The sequence below is a fragment of the Convolutriloba macropyga genome, chromosome 13 (genome assembly GCF_964194025.1).
Source record: "Convolutriloba macropyga chromosome 13, txConMacr16.3, whole genome shotgun sequence".
NCBI lineage: Eukaryota > Metazoa > Xenacoelomorpha > Acoela > Convolutidae > Convolutriloba > Convolutriloba macropyga.
The window spans coordinates 8,924,713-8,945,589 of record NC_134480.1 but is presented as its reverse complement, the minus strand read 5'-3'; the positions used below and the strand labels follow the sequence as shown (position 1 = coordinate 8,945,589).

The window sequence follows — 20,877 nt, the reverse complement described above, 5'->3', positions numbered from 1 at the left end:
GTTTGTATATGAAATGCGGTGACTGTGGTGATTGGGGTGGAAAAAAATAATTAGCCGCATTTCTTACAAAAGTTCATTGCTAAATTCACTACATTTCTAACAAAAAATCACCGCATCAACATTTGTGGCAAATTCATCTAAGAAATGCTGTGAATGCGGTAAAAAAAATAATTCACCGCACTTTACCGCAATTCTTACAAAAATTCACCGCATTTATTACGAAAATTCACCGCCGAACCTAGACCCGGGTTCTTTTTACAAAGGTGTGGAGGAGTTATTGCCAGCATCACAATGTTCTATTCCTAACTTGGCACAGATTCTACTGTCTCAGAATCGAACAGGCATTGCAGACTGTCGTGCCAGAAGACGAACAGGGCGAGGACGGACAAGTGGCTCTCCACTACTGGGACTATTTCGACCAGAACAGAGATCCGATTCCACCTCTGCTCGTTAACGAGACAGTTTTGATAGGTATGACTAGTATTACTAACTAAGAAGACTTTTTAGGCAAGTATATGTATATTTTCTGCAATACAATTTAAGAGGTTACTAATAAGAAAACCTAAATTGTACATGATTGCATGAAAGTACCTCGGATTTCCAATGAATTCGATTTGCAAAGATATCCTAAGAAATTAATAACAAAATTAGCAAAAATGAGTTTCAACGCTAAATGAGCGTTTTTAAGTGAAAAAACAGCAACAAAAAGTTGATTTCACATAAAGGCCACACATTATTGTCAAAATTTCTATTAAAAATTAGAGGCTGATCATCACATGAATATAATTTTTAATTTTGTACCGCCTGTATGTAGAGCCAAAAGCCATACCACCCCTAATGATAAGCGGATTCAATTCTTGCAAGATTCTTGAAATATGATTCAAATCTTTCAAGAGTCTTGCAAGATGATTCAGATCTTGCAAGAGTCTTGCAAGAAGATTGCAAGTAATGTAATGTATTCCCTTCCAAGACTGCTTACAAGACTCCTGCAGGATTTTGAATCCTTCGATCACTAGGGTATAGATTTCAGCCGTCTAATTTAACTCTAACGCCTGTTCTATTTTTAAAAAAATCACGTCATGTAACTCTGCTTGAGACATTTTTCTTTTTACAAAATCAGCAAATGCTACGTCTCTTGATGAGCTGTAGTTTTTCTTTGGAGCCAATTGTACGTAACTGATTAGGGCCCATTACTCAACCTGAAACTTGGAATCTTTCTAAAGAAAAAAGCTTACCAGAACATTAATTTCCGACATTTTTTGCTACCAATAGAAAAGAGTAAGTAAACAAGATAGCAAAATCAGGCTACTAAAGTTGTATCTCAAAACGCTCTTGATTAACATTGATTATTGAATCATATATGATCATCAAAGGAAAGAACGTATTGAATACGTCAATTTTCAGACATCTAGTGGGTACGGGCCTCAGTGGATCGCTGTCCATGGCCATGCCTCTCATCCGCTGTAGGATTTAATCCGGAAACCGCGGGCCGGTAATCCCCGAAAAGCCGCAACGCGCGCAAAGCGCACCAACCGGTCCGCCAAAGGCAACTTAAAATACCACTATCCCAAAATTTTTCGACTTTCTTTCTCTCACGTTCAAATTTCGGCTTGCGACGTACTACAACCCAACATCAGCTACAACAGAGATGCAACAAAAAGCAACTACAACTCCATCTGCAAAGATGTCCAAGCCAAGCGGTGCCTTGTTCAAGAAGGCCCTCTCTGCTATCTAAAACGCGTGTCCTTCCACCAATAGCGCCAAGTATGCCAAGGACCACAGATTTGTGATAGTCGGAGTAAAGCTGGACAAAACCAGGACAATGTGAAAGCAGCCATCAACAAGACCTACCCAGCAAAAATGAGCCTAATAGGAATCCAAAGCCGAAACACTCAAGCCCCAACCCAGCCACTGAGAACCCTCATGAGGTGCGAAACCATGAAAACGCTCCTGATCAGCCGCGGCCTGATGACCGGGCTCACCTATTACCGATGTGAAGAGTCAAAAAAAGCCAAGCCCACTTCTCCTCCTCTTCCCAGACGTGATGTGGTGATCCAGTGCTATCAGTACTAAGGCTTTGGTTACATGGCAAGCGCGTGCACCCTAGAAGCTACATGCATCAGATGTGAAGGCCATCACAAGCTAGCTGACTGCAATATCCCCGGAGATAGCCCAAAGTGTGCCAACTGTCAAGGAAACCATGCTGCCAGCTACGAGGGCTGCAGCAGTTACTAGGACAAAATAGCCTTGAACTGACTCCTCGCAGCAAGAGACCTACCAGGAGTCCTAACAGCAATCACTGAAATGGTAGCTGATGCTGTGGTCTCAACCAAGTCCAACCGAAGCTCTGATTTTGACCTCGCAATGTTCCACCAGCACCTGAATGAGAGACATGAAGTCCACTTACTCGCTATTACCGACAGAATCTACAAGATTCATTCAGATCCCAACAAGTACGACAATCCAGACTGCGATATGCCACCAATTGAAAAAGACTACAACTACTGCTACCAACGACAACAACTACTACAATGCAACAGAGCGACTTATGAGAGCTGGAAACCCACATCTCAAGAAGTTGCTGCTGAGACGAGCGAAAGACACACAACATTAACTGCATCATTTTCAAAATTCGGCTTGCTTGTCTATTGGCTTGCTTGACCACCACATTTTTTTTAGAAGCGAATCATTGACTGGGCTTATCTTCCAAAAACACTGAATTTCTTCTCAAGTTTCTAGGGAGAAGCTGCAACGCAAAAATCGTTAACTCTCACAAAAACTCATAACCTAACTTACCCTCCGTTTAGGAGGATTTAATTCTTTTCTTTTTTCCTACAAGAAATCTGTGCCGATGAAACAGAGTCTGGATCAGGGAATACTAGAGCAAAATGTGACATGAACAGTCTCTGAATCAGTACTAAATCAGTACTCTGAGAAACTTCCTGTTTCAGTACTGAATTACTCTGAAAATTAAGTAGGGCATAGTTCACTTTGAACGTTTTCAGTTTCCTATTCCTTAAACCGTACATGCGCAATGATGTTTCAGATGGAAAAGAGGAGCCGAACCCATTGATGAACTTTGTGATGCCAGTACCACTGGAGGGATACGAGCCCACCAGTTCCTACATCAAACCGGACCCCGGCTACCGCACAGTCCGCTACCCTTTCTCCGGCATATGCAACCCGGAGTCTGCCAAGAAAGTGGCAATGGAACATAATGATTATATCCTATCACTTGATAAAACACCGAGTGAACTGTTTAGGGAAAATTTTGAGACTTGGTTGAATTATGGGTTGCTGTTTGACGGGGAATCGATAGGACACAGTTTGTATTTTGACGCTAGTGAGGCTATTGATAACCCGGAGTTCAACTCGTTCTCGAACCGGACTTCATCTGAGCACAGATTGGGGGATATTTGGAAATCTGTTGAGACCGTTCATGATACAGTTCATTTGGCTATCGGTGAGTTGACGAGGTGTTAGGTTAGATAGAAGAAGGTCCAGATAGCCGAAAATTTTAAATGTATCTAATAGCCGAAGTTACTCGATCGAGTGCCAAACTTGGCTCAAATTAGTTAGCACCACCTTATACGTTTCTACTTTAATTGCCAAATCAGAAGTAGCTGAAAAAACTTCCTGACAGATTTGCCTAAGGTAACTAAAGTGTGCTCAACGCGTTATTATTTAGCTATGACTTATCCATGAATTTAGCGCATTTGGCCACGACACGCGAGACATGGCCATGAAGCTATCATAACCGAGCAAATTTTTCTAGACCAAACATACTTTTCTTCTTATATTAGTCGCCCATTCTGAAATCTAATTAGTTAATTCAAAGTTAGTACTTTTAGCCGGCTAATATTAACGGCACCTAATTTAATCTTCGGCTAAAATTCACGTCATCATGTTAGACGTAAACCAGGAGGCTCCGTAATGTATGTTGGCACATAGCATTCCAAACCAACTCAACCACGTTTTTCAGTTCGTTGAGCACCAAATGAGGAAAAGAAAACTTTCAAAAATTCGTATATTGTTTGAACTAAAATTGGTGTATCGCTTTGAAAAATCGCCTTCTATCTCAAACCAGTATACAAAATAAACAATGCCTTAAGAGAAGTCTGATCATACCGGCCCTCAAAAAGACTAGAAGACAAGACAAACAACAGAGTAAAAAGTCAAAATATCACCAGATAGAAATTAAAATCAACAAATGCATTGAAAATGTCCGAAAAATATGGGACCTGTCTTTTTTCATAATAATTAGCAAATAGAAAAAAACATAAAGGGCAAAGTTAAGAAATTCGTTTATATTTTTTGAAAATGATTAAAGTCCAAGTCATGAAAACCGTTAGCTATATAATGAAATAATTATGTGGCCCAATTTGTATCCCCGTACACAGCCAGTGAGATCTGTCATTATCCAGAACGTCACAGGACTAAGAACAAAAAATTCAGGCAAAAATTAGAAGGTCAATTAATTTTTGCAAGAAAACGGTGGCCAAGCTTGTAACTAGTGATTAAAGCTGAAAACAAGTGTAATCAATTGCGCCCTCCTTCAAAGCCAATAATGAGATATAAGACTTGTAATCAATGTGCCCTTAATTTAAGAATCAGACAAGTCAGCAAAAAAGAAAACGGCAAATTTTAGAAAAAGTCCCAAATTGAAAAATGTTATGAAAACTCGGTGTAATCACTGTAATAACTGGCACCAAAAACATTTAATTGATAAATTAGCAATGAAGACTGCATTCGATTCCCGAAAGTGAAGTTTGTATTTACTGTCTTTCATTGGCACGTAAATTGGTCTCTCAGTAATTGAGTTCAGATTGTATATCATTCCAGTCTTGAATTAACATAAAAAAGCCAAAAAGAGTTTTTTAAAAACAGCGCCCTATTACAATCCATAAACTTCCTTAATTTCATACATTCGCAATTAGACCAAAAATAGTGTTGCTTATGCTGCTTGTCCATTCTAAAGAAGAATTGTTCTGAATGATGCCTAATTTTTAATATCAAAAAAGACAAATAACCCAAAAAAACTCAATAAATCAATATATCACAAAAGTCATCAAAAATACGAAAACTTCGATTAAAAAAGATATGAGGCAAACAGTCGCAAAATTTTAAACTTGCGTAACTCCCCTGACAAACCAAAATTCACGAAAATTTATTTATTTTGAAATTCCGTGCTTGATAAGCTTTCTAATGATACCAATTATAACACCGTACGCTGAATATTTCGAAAGACAAAAAGTGACTGAGCAACAAACCCAGTTGAGCTTATAGTTTCTCATCAGCTAAAGTGGTTTGGAACAAATAGACCACAACATTTGTAAAAATACCACAATTAGATAAGTTTAATTAAAATCGTCATTTTTATAAGACTTGAAGATATATCTAGTGTGGTTATTCTACAAATAGGCGTATTGAAAAAATCACAGAATTAAATATATCAAAAAATATTTAATGAAATTTGTGTACTTGTCGAATTAAATAAGCGAAAAATCATTAGTTATCACATGAAAGCACTTGATAGTTTATTTACGATCTCCTTAGATATTGAGCTGTTGGAGCTGTTTTTATTAGACTTATCCTAAGACTACATAAAAAACATCTATTGCTGGCATTTCTGAAGAAATTAAAATTTAGCAAAAAATCTTTGTCTGAGAGATAAAAGGCAAGAACTTGACTCACAAAACTTTTTTTATTCACCGGGCGCCATCTGAACAAAATTTTAACTCTCAATAATAGAAACTCTCAATTAAAATAGGTTTGTCTGTAATTGTGCTGAAAAAAATGCAAATATTGTTCTAAATGGGACAGACCCAAAATTTAAATTCTTTTCCTATGAAAAAAATCACCATTGGCATCGTTAACGCTGCGCGGTTGTTAAGTAAGTCACTGCTCCAGATGATTTCTTAGTGGATTTATGGCAAACCGAAGACTTACTTTTTCAAAAGTAATTGATGCAAATTTTTTTATAACTATCGATTTTAATTAACAAAAGGCCGCCACAAGGTTAGTTCCAGATCACTTTCTTAGGAACCAGAGGGAAAATAGCCATTATTTGGACAGTTGTGTTAGTATGTTTTGTGTTTACACTACTTGTCAATTTGTACAAAGTGGGCTCTTGAGGCACCTTTGGTAACATTTTTTATAAAAAAAATGAAAAGGAACAACGGAAGTGAGGCTAATGTTTACAAAATTTTAAACCTCCGCAACCCCTCGGACAAAGCAAAATTAAAGAAATTCGAGACGAGGATAGTTGAGGCGTTCATTACTAAAACACTCGAAGATATACATAGGGCGGTTACTCTACAAAAAGGCGTAATGAAATACAAAATTTTCAACACAACTGTTTTGTAATGCTTTTTTAAAACTTTAGTTAACTTTAATCTGACAAAATCTAAATTGATCAAATCATCTAATGCATTAATTTTTTTTAGAGTGACAATGACATACCCCAGAGTCCGTTAGATATAATATGAATCACAAACTAAGTTACGTAAGAAAAAATTTTTTTTAAATCTTTTTTTTTTAGTTTGATTTGAATATTACCTTCAATGATAAACACGATAATAATATGAAAATTCTTTATTAACTATAACTACGTTAATATGAATACCTAATTTTATCCAACACAAATTGCAGCCTTAAACAAATTAGCTTTTCCAAAAAATGGGATGGCAATTTTTCAGTTCCAATTGGCCAGTCCTAAAATTCTATTTTTGGTATAACTTCCTGTTTCAACAACGCTTTATAGACAAAAAAAAACTCGCTGATCTTGCGTTCTCTGATTTTTTATAACTTCAGTTTTTGAAAACATGCTGCAGGCTGTGTAACCAATTTCGGCAAAATTATCTACTGGATAACCATTGGCTGATCACTGACACGTTCAGTTCTGATTATATCAGTTCTTATATCCGAAAAAGGGGATTATTGTCGAGTTACGTGAAGGGCCCTATTGCCTGAATACTCAACGAAACTTACCTTTATTGCCCAAAGGTGGACCTTTATTATCGGGTGGACATAAAATGAACCTTGATACGCCCTGCCAAGCCAAGCAGGATCTTGAATCGCTTTACAAACTTGGGATATGTTTTCAAAACATGGCGAGCTGAGCTTATAAAATCTTATCATAAACTTGTTAAACTCTAATCAAGATAATTCAATTACTCTTATAATCAATTGCCTTTGTTTTGTTCTGATCAAGGTACTCCAAGAATTTCGTGATACCTATTGGTCAGTTTTTGATTTTTGCATTCACATGAAGCCAGAAAGGTAGTAAAAATGATTAGTTTTTTGTTTGATTGCCTGTGTATCTCATGCTCACCAAATTGTTGACAATGACAAGTTGAAGTTGGGGTTCGATTTTTTTGCGCAGTTTAATTGCCTTTATTCCTCCTCGGTTCCCGGCGTTTTTAATGACCCTCACATAGTACTTGTTATATAGCTCGTTACGATGTAAAACTAGCACGTTTACCGGGGGGGGGGGGGGGGGGGGCGTAAAAGTTGTCTACTAAGCTGGGGCCGAAACAGAACATATCAGATTTAATAAGTTTAACCCCTATATACCGCTGTGTGCGTTCAAAAACGTTCTGAGTTATAAACGAGGTCAGATGGAACCAATTCGACCCACGAACTATTTTATTTCTTAGTGCCTCAATGAATCGTTATTGAGTCCTTTATCAAACCCTACTAGGAGGCTACACCTACCCCAACGTGGACCCAATCACTGGCGAGTTGGACTACTTTGGAGTGATCCAGGGTTCCAATGGGGACATGGGTGAAAACGAGACTGCCAGTTTCGACCCTTGTTTCTACCTGCACCATTGCAACATGGACAGACTGTTCTGGGTTTGGCAGAAGAAGTGGAACCATACAGACGACATCCAGATTGACTACTCGGATCCCTCGGGTCTGTTTCTTTAAAGCCCGGGTCGAGGGTCACAGTCATTCAACGCAAAAATATACAAGATAAGCGGTGAATGCGGAAAACTGTCAAAGATAAGCAGTTTATGTGGTACCCGGGTCGAGTTGTCACCGCCATTCAACGCAAAATTGTGTAAGATAAGTGGTGAATGCGGAAAATTTTGTAAGATAAGCGGTGAATGCGGTGAAATTACATAAATCAGGTGGTGAATGCGGTGAAAAAACCTTTATTGCCTGGTAGCGGTGAAATTACATAAATTCACCGCTTTGAAAGAATTCGTCCAAATTTTGTTAGATAAGCGGTGAATGCGATGAAATTACATAAATTCACCTCTTAGAAGAACGTGTTAAAATTGTGTGGAAAGAGCAGTGAATGCAGTGAATTTACATAAATTCACCGTTGAATTTAGTGGTGAAATTACATAAATTCACCGCTTTGAAAGAATTCGTCCAAATTTTGTTCGATAAGCGGTGAATGCGATGAAATTACATAAATTCACCTCTTAGAAGAACGTGTTAAAATTGTGTGGAAAGAGCAGTGAATGCAGTGAAATTACATAAATTCACCGCTTAACTTAGTGGTGAAATTACATAAATTCACCGCATAGAAAACGCTTAGAATTGTATTTTGTTCAACGATGTTAAGATACATTTGTTAAAAGACGCACGGAAAATTTACCACGAATAAACATACATCTTTTTGAAAGTTTTTTAAGCGGCGAATTTGTGTAATTTCACTACTATAGTAAGCTGAGAACTTACATAATTTCACTGCATTCACCATTTTTTACCGCAAAATTAAGTGCCGTGAAAAACCAACTATTCACCGCTTCTCTTACATATTTTTCCGTTTTTTCTCGGCCGGGTAAAAAGATTCTCACCTGGTAGCGGTGAAATTACATATTTTCACCGCATTTCACCAAAAATTATGTACGAAGTTTGCGGTGAAAAAAAGACAACTTTTCACCGCTTATCTTACATATTTTTCCGATTTTTCCTCGACCCGGGAACAATCAGAAATCGATAAGTTTAGTGCTGATGGTTTTTCAATCCAAGAGATATGACCGTAACAGGAAGAGTTAAAATATAGACCATTTTTTCATTCCAGGCTTTCTAAGCCCCCAATTTTAACTAAACAAACTCCCACGCAAGAGAATTTGCAAGGGAATCTTCTTGCAGGCATAGAAGCCTACCTTCCCCTTAGAAATCCTCCTACACAACAGGGAAGATTATTCTCACATGAAAAAAAATTGCCAAAAAAGTTCAAAATTTCTTCAAAAAATTCGCAATCAATTGAATGTTTTCATATTGATTGTGTTCTTGCAAAATTTTTCAGATAAAATTTAACAGCTTATTTATAGACGAAAAATTGGCATAAAAACTTTCTATGCATAAAAACTTGCGTTGAAAAATTGGTCACTTATCAGATATTCTGTTCATAGATGAAGCTTTTGATGAAACTTGTTCCCACCCATTGAGCGGGGAGTAAAACATTCTTTCGTTGACTAATATTTTGGAGAGTTCAATCGTATGAAAGGTACACCGATGGGCAATCACAAATCCCCCCTAGGGAATTGTTTGTCAATCGTTTACACCTGAGTGACTAAAATTTTGATAACCAAGCTGATTTAATTTGAATTGACCAGTATCAAAACGAATTATACACAACAAAAACGTGATACGATCGTCCTTGCATTTTGCATTTGCTATTGAAGCGATATGATTTGAATCATTTCTGCTGTCAAAAAGTGTTTAGCTACTTTTGTTTTTTAAATTGGCATTTTTGATTGCGATTGAGGTCAGAGAGAACAAAAAAAAATCTCCAAAAAGATTTATCGCTTATAAATATAATTTTTCTCAAAATTTATGCTCAAAATTCAAACGTAAAAACTATTTTAATACGCCATGCGAACAATTTGAATTTTGTTTCTGCATATATAATTGCTTGATTAGCTTACTTAACAAATCCTTCTTGTGAACTCTTCATATTGCCACGAAAAGGGTCGTGCAATATTGCCTATAACTAATAAAAATCATCCAAGAATAGCATAAAAAACAATTCAATTAAATTTTTTCTGAAATAAATAAATAAATAAATATATCTATATATATATATATATATATATATATATATATATATATAATATATATATATATATATATATATATATATATATATATATATTTATTTTATTTATTTATTTATATATATATATATATATATATATTTACATGAATAATCTCTTTTTTCTTCTGTTATTTCTTAATCTATTCTATTGTAGGCTTCATTTCCCTTGGTATTTTCGAACCCAATATCAATTGACGACATCATTTATCATTTTCAACTAAAGTCAATTTAATATGTCTACTTTTGAACAAGGTTAGGTTAATTTAGGAACAGAAATAATCGTCTTGCCCCCTAAATCACGCAACCAAACAAAAACTGAATTCAGAAATCTATTTTTAGATCCTGGCCTTACACCCGCGGGTGGCCAAGGACCCTCAATGTACCAAAAAGCAGACCAGGTTCTGGACTTTGACACTGTCCTTTTACCCTTCCAAGACGAACTGGGAGTGCCCCGGACCTCTCGCGGTTGCATCAATATTGAGAGCCAGCTGAACTGCACATATACAATTGGATCTCTAGATAACAAAGATTGGAACCAATTCGACCTAATGAAACAGCCGAATTTGAAATACCATAAACCAATCCAGCTCAGGTAATCATACATTGTCTAATGTGATCAGAATGTGACTTTTAGAATGTTACGGCGGCAAGCCGGCACTACGAACCAGCTCGATCCGAACAAGCATCTCTTCTTACTTGAAAGTAAAGTGTACTAATGATTACACAGGCTAGTCTCAAGTTCTCCAACTTTGGCCTCTTACCATTCGTTTTGTTTTCATATTTCTAGAGGCTTCTTGTCTCTCTCTAGTTAAGTAATGGTTAAGTGACACTGCTTGAAGTCACTGAGAACTTCTGGCGTTTATCGAGAACTGCGAAGCGGTTCGAGATATTCAGTCAGAATTTCGAATTGACGTCTGCAGAGTCCCTTAACAATGCTTAAAACGCGAAACGCGCACGTTTTTAAATGACGAAAGTCAACGGAAGTCAATTCTGGCTTAGTTGCAAATTCAGACATTTTAACTCCTGGCAGTGCAGACTTTCGGTATTTTAAAAAGTGCACGTGAGTGTTTTAAGTGTAAGTTGAACAAGTAGAGCTTCTTGTCAAGCTCTTTTCAGCTTATCTTGTGCACAATTTACATTAGGTTGCTCTCTTTCAATGTTATAACGTAGAAGTTCCCAGTTTAGACCACAAAAATCATGCTTCACTGAAAAAGGGTATGAAAATTCGTCCCAAATAGTCTATGATATGACTTTAGCTCGACTTTAGTGAACAGCTGGACTTTTGCTCGACCCAAACTGATCTTCTTGCTCGATTTTTGCTCGACGCAAAATAATCACAATTTTAGATTGACTCAATTATTCTGCTCAATTTTTGCGCTACTCGCAACATTACGCCACAGACGTATACCCAAACCGTCACGGGCAAATATGCCCGATATGTGTATCTCGTGTTCGTTTTTCCTATGTCAATATTCAATATATTGAAAAAGCAACACTATTGCGACAAATAGCTACTTTACCAAAAACAGGCAAAATTGAAGGGAATTGCGCAACCCGTGCTCGCAAAAGTGTCCAAATTTTAACCGCGAATTTAAAGTACAAGCTTGGTATCCTATTTCTTGCGCGCTATATATCACGGATCCGCTCGATTTATGTATCTCTATTTCACAAGCGACATAACTCGATAACGCACTATAATCTGCAATTAAGCCTAACTTAGTGCGCGTTTTTGAGCATAAAATTGATTATTAAAGCTTTATTACTACTACAAGTACTTTATTACTACTTTATTATTACTTATTAAATACTATTATTTATTAAAGGGTATTACTTATTAAAGGGTATTACTCCTTATCACTACTTTATTACTACTTCTAGTGTTTTATTACTCTTAATTTCTAATAAATAGTACTGTTTATTACAACTTATTTAAATCGGCCATTCCCACATTGATATAAAAAAACCCTTGATGAGCAAGGGATTTTTCGGAAGCAGTCAGTTTTGTGGCGCTGCGACGTACACCATATATATATATATATATATATATATATATATATATATATATATATATATACATATATATATATATATATATATATATATATATATATATATAACGTTGCTTGTAACTAAATCACTTTAAAGCTTTGAAAGCGTCAATTGATTGTTTATTAAAGTGCTTATTACGAAGTATTAAATCACTTTGCATGCTCAAAAAGCGCGCGTTTAATTGAAGTCAATTGCGGTTTAAAGATACTGTTAATGCGATTAATAGATCCTTAAAATGAGCAGAAACGTGCTACAGACTTGTCACCTATTTTACAATTTAAAGGTATTTATATTTCGCAAAATTTGCGCAACCCCTTTTCCGAAAAATAAGAAACAAAGGATGTCTCCTATTTTCGTTCATTTTATGTATTAATTTTTCGAGCAAATTTTACCAAGGTGGAAATATTGGGGTACAACTTGCGGTTTAATGATTAAAAAATATGAAAAATTTGGTCGATATATTGTCAAATCATAAGTCGAGCAGAAATATTTTCTGCGTCAAAAATTTTACGTGCAATTTTTTGCCCACTTTAGCTTATATTGTATTCAGCAGGTATGCTTCTTCGTTTTTTGCATTTCTGAATAACAATTAATTTATCAGAAGTCTGCATCGTTTTTTTTAATAAAAATAATTCATAACTCTGAAAAGGATAGCAACTGAAATGGGAAAATAATTACAATTAAGCTACGTATTTTCTTTGATCAAGGAATCTGGCAATGTCATCCAATTGCAACAACTGATTTTTGTCTAGGATTGCAATTTTTTTTAATGTTTTTCTAAGTTTTCCAACTGCGGTTTAGTTTGGACTCCTCTCGTGTAATAATGTTTAGTCTTGCTCTGGCAATGTAGTTAAACTAATCAGATTAACGCCATTTGTACTTAGGCCTCAACCTGGGTTATGTGGTTTGAAAAAAACTGATATATAGATCCCAAGGGGGTTAATTTTGGTTTCCACAACCTGATTAGTTATGCAATGACACGTACTCTCATATTGGGGACGAGCGTAAAGTAAAAATATTTGACGGTATGGTTTGTAGACCATCGATGATGTAAGTTATACATGATCTAACTCTTAATAATATGGAAAATTGATGCAAAAAGAGAAAAAAAAGGTTACGTTTTATAGAAATAATGCGACGTGTGATATTGCAGATAATATTAACACTGTTTGCCAAAAAAAACAGCTAAATTGAGCAAAAATTATAAAATTTTGAAGTAATCTATTGTTCGTGTTCACAGAGCTTCTTTTTTTAACAATGTAAATTAGAGTGTAGTTGTTTTTTCTCTCATCTTGGTGACGAACGTAAATTTAACATTAAAAACTTTATGGAACTGCTTTCTGCGTTTAAAAAATCAACCCTTGTGTAGGACGTCAGTTTACATACCTCAACTTTCTTAAAATACATCAACTCTCATTGCGATGACAGCAGTTCTGTAACTTACCGGTAAAATAAAATGTTAGCGCTCGATGAAAGATACAAAACATCTGAATCAGTGGCAAAAATCTTTGTTTGCAGTAGGCTATCTTCCGCCGATCTTATTTCGCCGCTGTTGCTTTATGAATGGCATGAAAAAAAATGGCGGAAAACGTAGTTAAAGCAACTTCTGTGCGGTGTAAGTTATGCAACTATTGTAATCGCAACGAGAGTTGAACATAACCAGCATATTGCCAAAAATAGCCGCGATAGACGCTTGTGTCATTCAATGGAATTGAAACAACTAACAAAATAAAATTAAGAAAGGCAGATTGAACGCCAGTCCTTAAATACACCAAAAAAATATTTTGATTTAGATTCGGACTGTCATTTTTATGAGACTCATATATTCTATATTGAAAGAACCATATTAATAGAGTTTTTTCAAAACTAAAATTCGAAATCAAAAACTCAAGACTCTAATCACTGTTTTTTTACTTAGGGCATATACGTTTGGCACTATTTTGATGCACGCTAATGTTCTTTAATTAGTAAATTTTTATATAATTTAAAATTCATTAGGTGAGTTTAGAAGTCATTTTTTTGAGCGAGGTAAGTCACGTAATTGATATAAAAGCAGAAAAAATGACGTCACACACACAATTTTGAACTGCAGAGCAGTAAAAACTCACTGCAACTGAAAAAGTCAGTTTTTGTTCAAATTTTTGTTCAAACACCGTTTTCCAACTCTCCTTTAAAATTACAGCGAAAAAGATTCACGCCGCCAAACCACTCGTTTTTTTCGTTCCACTTCCTGTTTCGTCGTGACGAAAATCACTACTCCAATTTGAAATCAAAAATCATGGAAATGTGTGAACAGATCTTAAAAATAAAAGCATAGCCAGAAGAATTCTGAAAAACCACTTGAAGTGGAAAATCCATTTAAATGCAGTCCAACTTATCATCAGACAAAACGTGTCTCCACTAATTTATAATTATCTTGAAACAAAACTTTAAAACAAAAAAAGTGAAAAGCAGAAAATCAAATCTGTTCAATTTTAATATGATAAAAAAAATCTGATCGAATTTTTACCATAAATTGAGATCCCGAAATAATTTTTTTTTTGCCAAAATTACTTCATCAAAACAACTAGTACTAACAAGAAGCACTTTTAAGAAAAGACAGAGCACCAATACAATCCAATTCTTGGATTGTAAACAGTTAAAATTCTTTGAATTGTAAAAATCCACAATGTCCTCAATAATAGCTGCTATATTTTCGCGGCTGTTATTAAAAAAAACATTGCCACACGGCTCTTATCTCCCCGTGACGTGATTCAACTACTCGGCTTCGCCTCAGAGTTTCCATGATTTTTGCTATGTGAATAATAAACGTACGAGTAACATTTACTTTCTTATTTTCAGCGTCACTTTGGATAACATGCAAAAATTGGAAGATGACCTGAAGAAAGTCATGGCTGCCATTGACATTGTCAATGTTGGTGCTGAAAGTTGCGCTGGCAAACCTGAGCAAGCCAGAGAGACGACAAACCCAGCAGCCAGACTTCTGCATCGAATTGTACTGGACATAACTGGTTTGATCCGACGCACAGGCTCTGATAGCGGGTTAATGATGACAATGACGTTTTGACCTTTGATCCTTTGTCCTTTCTAGTATACTTCTTCCCCTTTAGGCAGCCATGTAGTCCCCCATCCCCTCCCATTATCGGTTGAAAACTTGGTTGAAATTTTACCAAATTAAGCTTTATTTACACCCTACCCCCCCCCCCCCCCAAAAAAAAAGATTAGATGGCATATAACTTTTTCGCCCCACGGCGCGCGTGCCAGTTTTTACATAGCAGCGTCCTATATTACAACATAGTTCATAAATTGTAATGGTAGTTCATAAGCGTATCTTTTTTTTTTGGGGGGGGGGGGGAGGACAGAATACATTTCAATATAAATTGTCATAAATTCCTGCATTCTAGAGATTCTGCCGATAGCCAGTCAAATACATCGACTGACGCGAGGAGATTATCGCCTCTTCTCAAATCTCAGAGTTCTACAATCAACATTTTGGACGGAAAGGCATTCAATAAAAAGGCGGGAGATGTTTCCTTCTCGAATTTCAACTTTGCTTGTTTGCTGTTATAAAACTTAAGTTCAATAGGTCAGTGACTCTAAGAAAAAGAGGGTCTTTCACATTATAGCCCCCCAGCTTAAATGTGAGATATGTTATAGCCCAGCACTCATGATAAAAAAAACATAATGAGAAATTATAATTTCAAGGGGTATATAATGGGAACAACCCAAAATAAGTTTCAATTCAGATGAATTTTTATCCCATTTTTATGACTTTTTGGTCTTAGAAACCTTGGAATACGGGAGAACAACTCAGTTCATAATAATCATTTAAAAAATTTGTTTTCAGTACCAAATATTCAAACTTCGAATGATTAAAACCAAAAATAGAGTAGAAAACGTCGTACTGAACGAATGCTAGGAGGCAAATTGCCTGTTTCAGCACCGTTACAGAGCTATTCAAAATTAGATTATACGATCGAATTTCATTTAGTTACTTATACTGTGACCCTTCTAGGGGAACAGAAAAAAATGAGGGATTAATAAGCCCATTTTACGCACAAAACTATATAAGTGTTTTAACTTCAAAACGTTTTTTTTTTTTAAAAAAAAAACACTTTCTTTGTTATCGAACGTACTACCAGTACAAGTTTGCAAAAAAAGGAATCGATTATGTATTTGTCCAGAAAAGAGTGTAGCAATTTTTCAAAATCGATTTCCTTGTCAGTTATTAACGAGTTTATTGATTCACTAGGATATTCTCTTCGGATTATTTTTGATAAAAGTTTCAGAATTTTGTAAACGTGTAGATCAAACTTTGATGGATTTTTGTTTTTAGATCTACAACTACGACTCTCTTCATGTTTTGTGAACCCAAAAATTAATTTGATTAGGAAGTTTTGTTGATGATATAGTCTTTCGAAATTATTTTTTGATGGCCGTGCCATATATTAAAAACTCCGTATTGATACTGTGGTTGAACGTATTGTTTATAAATTTTCAGAAGATATTTTTTTTGCAGATATTTCTTTATTTGATGTAAAATCGAAATTTATTGGTTACAATTCATTTGAACATATTCTATGTGCTCTTCAAAAGTGAGTTTTTTGTCAATTTTAAAACCTAAATATCTAACAAATTCGCTCTCCTCTACCTCTTCCCATTTCCAAATAAGTTTTTTGTCTGATAAATTATTGGGTCCCTAGCAGAAGTAGTTGAGCTTTTTTTAAAATATTTTATGTCAGTTTGTTAGCTGGAAACCAATTTCAGATCAATTGTATGTTCAGTTTGCTCATATTTTGCCAAATATGTTTGCGTCATCTGCGTATAACAGAACAATATTATGCTTTGGTTTGTCCACGATATCGTTAATGTATATTAGAAACAGAAGTGGTCCCAATACTGATCTTCGCATTTTTTCAGTTGAGGAAGACTCTTCTTTATATCGAACTTATTGCTTACGATCTTAAAAATAAGACTTGAGTAAACCTTCGATTTTGCCTCTCAAAACAAATTTGGAACATTTGTCTAGCAATATGCTGTTGTCAACAGTATCAACGCTTTTGAAAGGTCAATCAAGGTAAAATCAGCCAGAACGTATTTCTTTCTTAATCTCTGAATGTTTTTTTGGCATTTCTGGACAGTTGGCATTGACAGTTGATCTATTATTCAAGAAACTAAATCAATTTCTCGAGAAAATTTTGTTTTTCAGCAGAAACGACTTCAGTTTTTGTTTAAAAAAGTTTTCAAAAATTTTGCCACAAAGTGGTACTAAAGAAATTGGTCTGTAATTGTTAGGTTCAATTGGATCTCCATCCTTGAAAAGTGGCACAACTTTTGAAACTTTTATGTTTTTTTGGGATATTGTGATTCATCTATGATTTTGTTGAAAATCTCTGCGAGGTATCCAGCAAGGACAGGATGAATAGTTTTCAGAAGATGGTTTGTTAAACCCATATAATGGGAACTCTTCATCCCAACAAATTGCTTTACTTTGAACCTTTCTTCGTCGTTTTTGACCGGCTTTAAAAGAAAAAGAATCAACAACCCGATTAATCGTATTCCCATTATATGGTTTCTTAATTTTGCAAGTGAGGTCCAATAGTGAAAAAGATTTTAATGAGTGTTTTCGTAGTCAATTGTGTCTGTGATGTCTGATTTTCTTATGTATTCGAATGGCAAATTTGATTCAGATACCTATAAAAACTGTTGGAATCATTTTGTGTATCAAAAATCTTTCGTAGTATTTCTTTTTGGCGTTTCTTATTAGTATTTGTTTGTTGTTCTGTAAGTTGTGTTGTTTTTTTACTTCTTGTGACTTGGACTGCATAAAATTATTCCAAAGATGCTGTTTCTTGGAACAAGCATTATTAGCTTCGTTGGTAATTCCGTTTTGTCTTTTTTTGTTTTTGATGATTTTTTTTGGAGTTATAAGGTCCAGAGTTTAATTTATTTTCTTCTCGATATTACGAATTCCTTTCTCAGCTCTGCATAACTGAAAGAAATCAGCTGTTGACTTAAGTTCTATCAACAGTTCAACATTTAACTCCAGAACGTTAGTAAACCTGTTGAGAGTATTCCAGTTTCTCTGTTTTTCTTGTTGATCTTCTCCTATGCTTTTGTTTTGATTATCATTAAGGTCACTTACGTTCAAATAAACTCTATATTGGTCTGACACTTTTGTTTTCAGAACCTCTGTTTCACATTCAAAAAATGAGAAGAAAGCATCTAGAGTTAATTTACTTCTGATCGCTTCTCTTGTGTGTTCGTTTTTTTTTTGAGTTTAGGTTTTAAGTTTGGAGAGCTGACTTTCCTCAGAAAATTTTCTATTTAATTAATCATTTTTCAAGAAATCCATATTTAAGTCCTCACATAGAATGTGATTGTTTTTTGGTCCCACGTTTTTGTCCCAAGTTTTTGAATGTTAATTTATCCGTTTGTGGAGCCTTGTACACAATCGTTACTACAAAACACAAATTTTTTTGAAAACGCATTTTGACGTTAAAACTTGTATATCATTGCTTGCAGAGGTCTTTGTTGTTGCTAATTGAAAATCTTTGCTCGCGAGCAGAGCTGCACCTCCGCCACTTTTTTAGGTCGGTTGCACGTAACAGTATTTTGGAACTTTTTGTTGCAGAGCAGTTGGTTGTTTGAGTAATAGTGCCAGCAAAGTTGGCATTATTTAGTTGGCCTCAAAAGTTGCTATAATTTTCATCGTTGTTTGCAACCAATGATCTTACGTTCTGCAAGAACAGCAGCATAGCTAAAGCTCTTCTTTTCTATTAAGCGCTCTGATGACATGGTTTATTCGCAAACAATAGCTGCAAAAATTCAGATATCTTGTGGTCAAATTATATGGAGTTGAAAAGATTTATTTTTGACCAACAAATTTCAGGTGAAACTTTTACAAAGCGGGGTCTATACCGTGCTGAGGTATCTATACCGACTGAGTTTGTCCCCCCCCCCCAAAAAAAAAAAGTTCTACAGGGCAAATAATAATACCATGCTATTAATTATTAGGGATAATATATACACCAACTAAATAGTGGCATGGAATTTGATTTAAAAAAGTCACTAGACACTATTTTCAGAGAATATTGGGGCTGAGCATTTTTTGATACAACTTTTAATCAAGCACAATCCTTTCATAAGCCCAAGGTCTAAAACTTGGACGGGTAATGAACCAGGGCAAAATCCGAGGTGAAAATGATGTTCAACGGAAATTAATTCAGGAAATGAAAAAAGAAGGAAACACCTTGATCACGTGATGTAGCTACACCTAGTGATTCGCAACATCAACTCTGAAGAATTCAAAGGATCGTTTGTTGTTTACTTGGCACAGAAAACGCCACCCGGGTTGAGTATTTATAACAAAAAACAAAGAAGGGTTTAAACAACTTGTTATCGACAGTTCAGAAATGCATAAAAAGACAATTAGGAGCATTTGAGTTTTAATTAAGATGAACTCCGACGGTTACTTTGTAGGATCTTGTAGGAGTCTAACAAGAAGATTTTGATCTTACAAGATCTCGCAATAGCTTTAGCAATATTATCCGTTATTCCACAATGTGAGAATTCGACTTATCTGTTTCAGACTTTGATTAATACATTCACCTCTAGCATAGATTTACAAAAAAAACTCTAGCATAGTTTTTTGGTAATTAATAGATTATTTGGAATATGTTACTCGAATAAAATACTATTACGTAATCCAATTTGAGAGATGAAATATTTCTGCGAGTATTGCTTTTTTGTTAATCAATTTTGTACCGAGAGATATTGTGCATTCTGTAGATAAAAAAGAATCTAAAAAGAAAGATCTGAGTAGAGTTTTTGCATCAAAAATTTGAGAATTTTTGTCTTTTGATTTTCAAAAAAGGTGGACACTTAAATTTCTGAAGTTTTTCACTTTTTACCCATTTGTTGCCCAAATAAAAAAGTATACAGTTTAGTCCCTCTCTGCTGATAAAGTCTTCGGTCTGAGGTCTGGAAATTAAGTTGACCTAAATCTCGGAAATTAACTAATATTGTGATACTAAGCCTACTTGTGGTGATCATTTGATATCAAGATTTGGTCTAGCATAACTTTTTTTATAAGTCGAGACACAAAATTGGGCCGCATAATCAACCCGGGTAAAATCAGAGGTGAAAATGGTGGTCAATGGAAGTTAGTGGGGCACAGTGGCGTTCTCGGCCGGTGGGAAAAGTCTTCCTGTGAAAATTGTGTTCACAGAAAAGGCAAAACTGTCTCTTTTGAAATCAACTACAAACATACGAATCAAGGAGAGATCAAAAAAGAAGATTTTAAGGCTTTTGTGGTCACGAAGGATCCTGTTAAACACGTGAACAAAATAATGCAATTAGAGTTATTCAGCCGAGATGAGGAAAAACCCAAAACGGAGGTTATTATCAAGGCAGTTCAGGTTGTCCAGAAAGTTGGGTTGAAAAGAAAGGCGGATCAAATTTCGACTTCGTGAGAGATCTTTCAAGAAGTACATACATATGATGAAGAAAATCAGAAAAGAAGAATAAAAGCACTAATAAATCATAAATATTGATCAAAATTAATTATATTGTTTTTTTTTAATATCTATGAATAATTATTTGTCGGAGAAAACACCAGATTTAGTGAGGTAAAACTTTAAATCAATTAAAACTTTTTCTCATCAGCACAGCTTTTGACGCTTATACTTCAGCTTAAAGAATTGTGTTTGTTTTTAACTCATTTTTGAAAAAAAAAGAAATATACGACAAGAATTTAAAAACATAAC

The 20,877-nt window shown here is 35.2% G+C and overlaps 3 protein-coding genes across 3 annotated transcripts in view; 2 read left to right on the top strand and 1 right to left on the bottom strand.

The window, feature by feature from the left end:
• LOC142351948 (retinoic acid receptor RXR-gamma-like) overlaps positions 1-7,557 on the bottom strand; it is a 124,460-nt gene extending 116,903 nt beyond the window's left edge. Inside the window, exon 1 of the mRNA XM_075404227.1 lies at positions 7,550-7,557. The gene's annotated coding sequence lies outside the window, so the exon portion shown is untranslated. The remainder of the gene's footprint in view (positions 1-7,549) is intronic.
• The window catches only part of LOC142351947 (tyrosinase HcTyr2-like), a 72,671-nt gene extending 51,906 nt beyond the window's left edge, over positions 1-20,765 (top strand). Inside the window, exons 3-10 of the mRNA XM_075404226.1 lie at positions 264-471; positions 3,047-3,463; positions 7,703-7,918; positions 10,400-10,652; positions 14,951-15,151; positions 15,514-15,628; positions 19,380-19,462; positions 20,250-20,765. Of these exons, the coding sequence (XP_075260341.1) occupies positions 264-471; positions 3,047-3,463; positions 7,703-7,918; positions 10,400-10,652; positions 14,951-15,151; positions 15,514-15,628; positions 19,380-19,462; positions 20,250-20,583 (1,827 nt within the window). The 3' untranslated portion in view covers positions 20,584-20,765. The remainder of the gene's footprint in view (positions 1-263; positions 472-3,046; positions 3,464-7,702; positions 7,919-10,399; positions 10,653-14,950; positions 15,152-15,513; positions 15,629-19,379; positions 19,463-20,249) is intronic.
• The window catches only part of LOC142351949 (uncharacterized), a 50,554-nt gene continuing 41,532 nt past the window's right edge, over positions 11,856-20,877 (top strand). The window contains exon 1 of the mRNA XM_075404228.1: positions 11,856-11,867. The gene's annotated coding sequence lies outside the window, so the exon portion shown is untranslated. The remainder of the gene's footprint in view (positions 11,868-20,877) is intronic.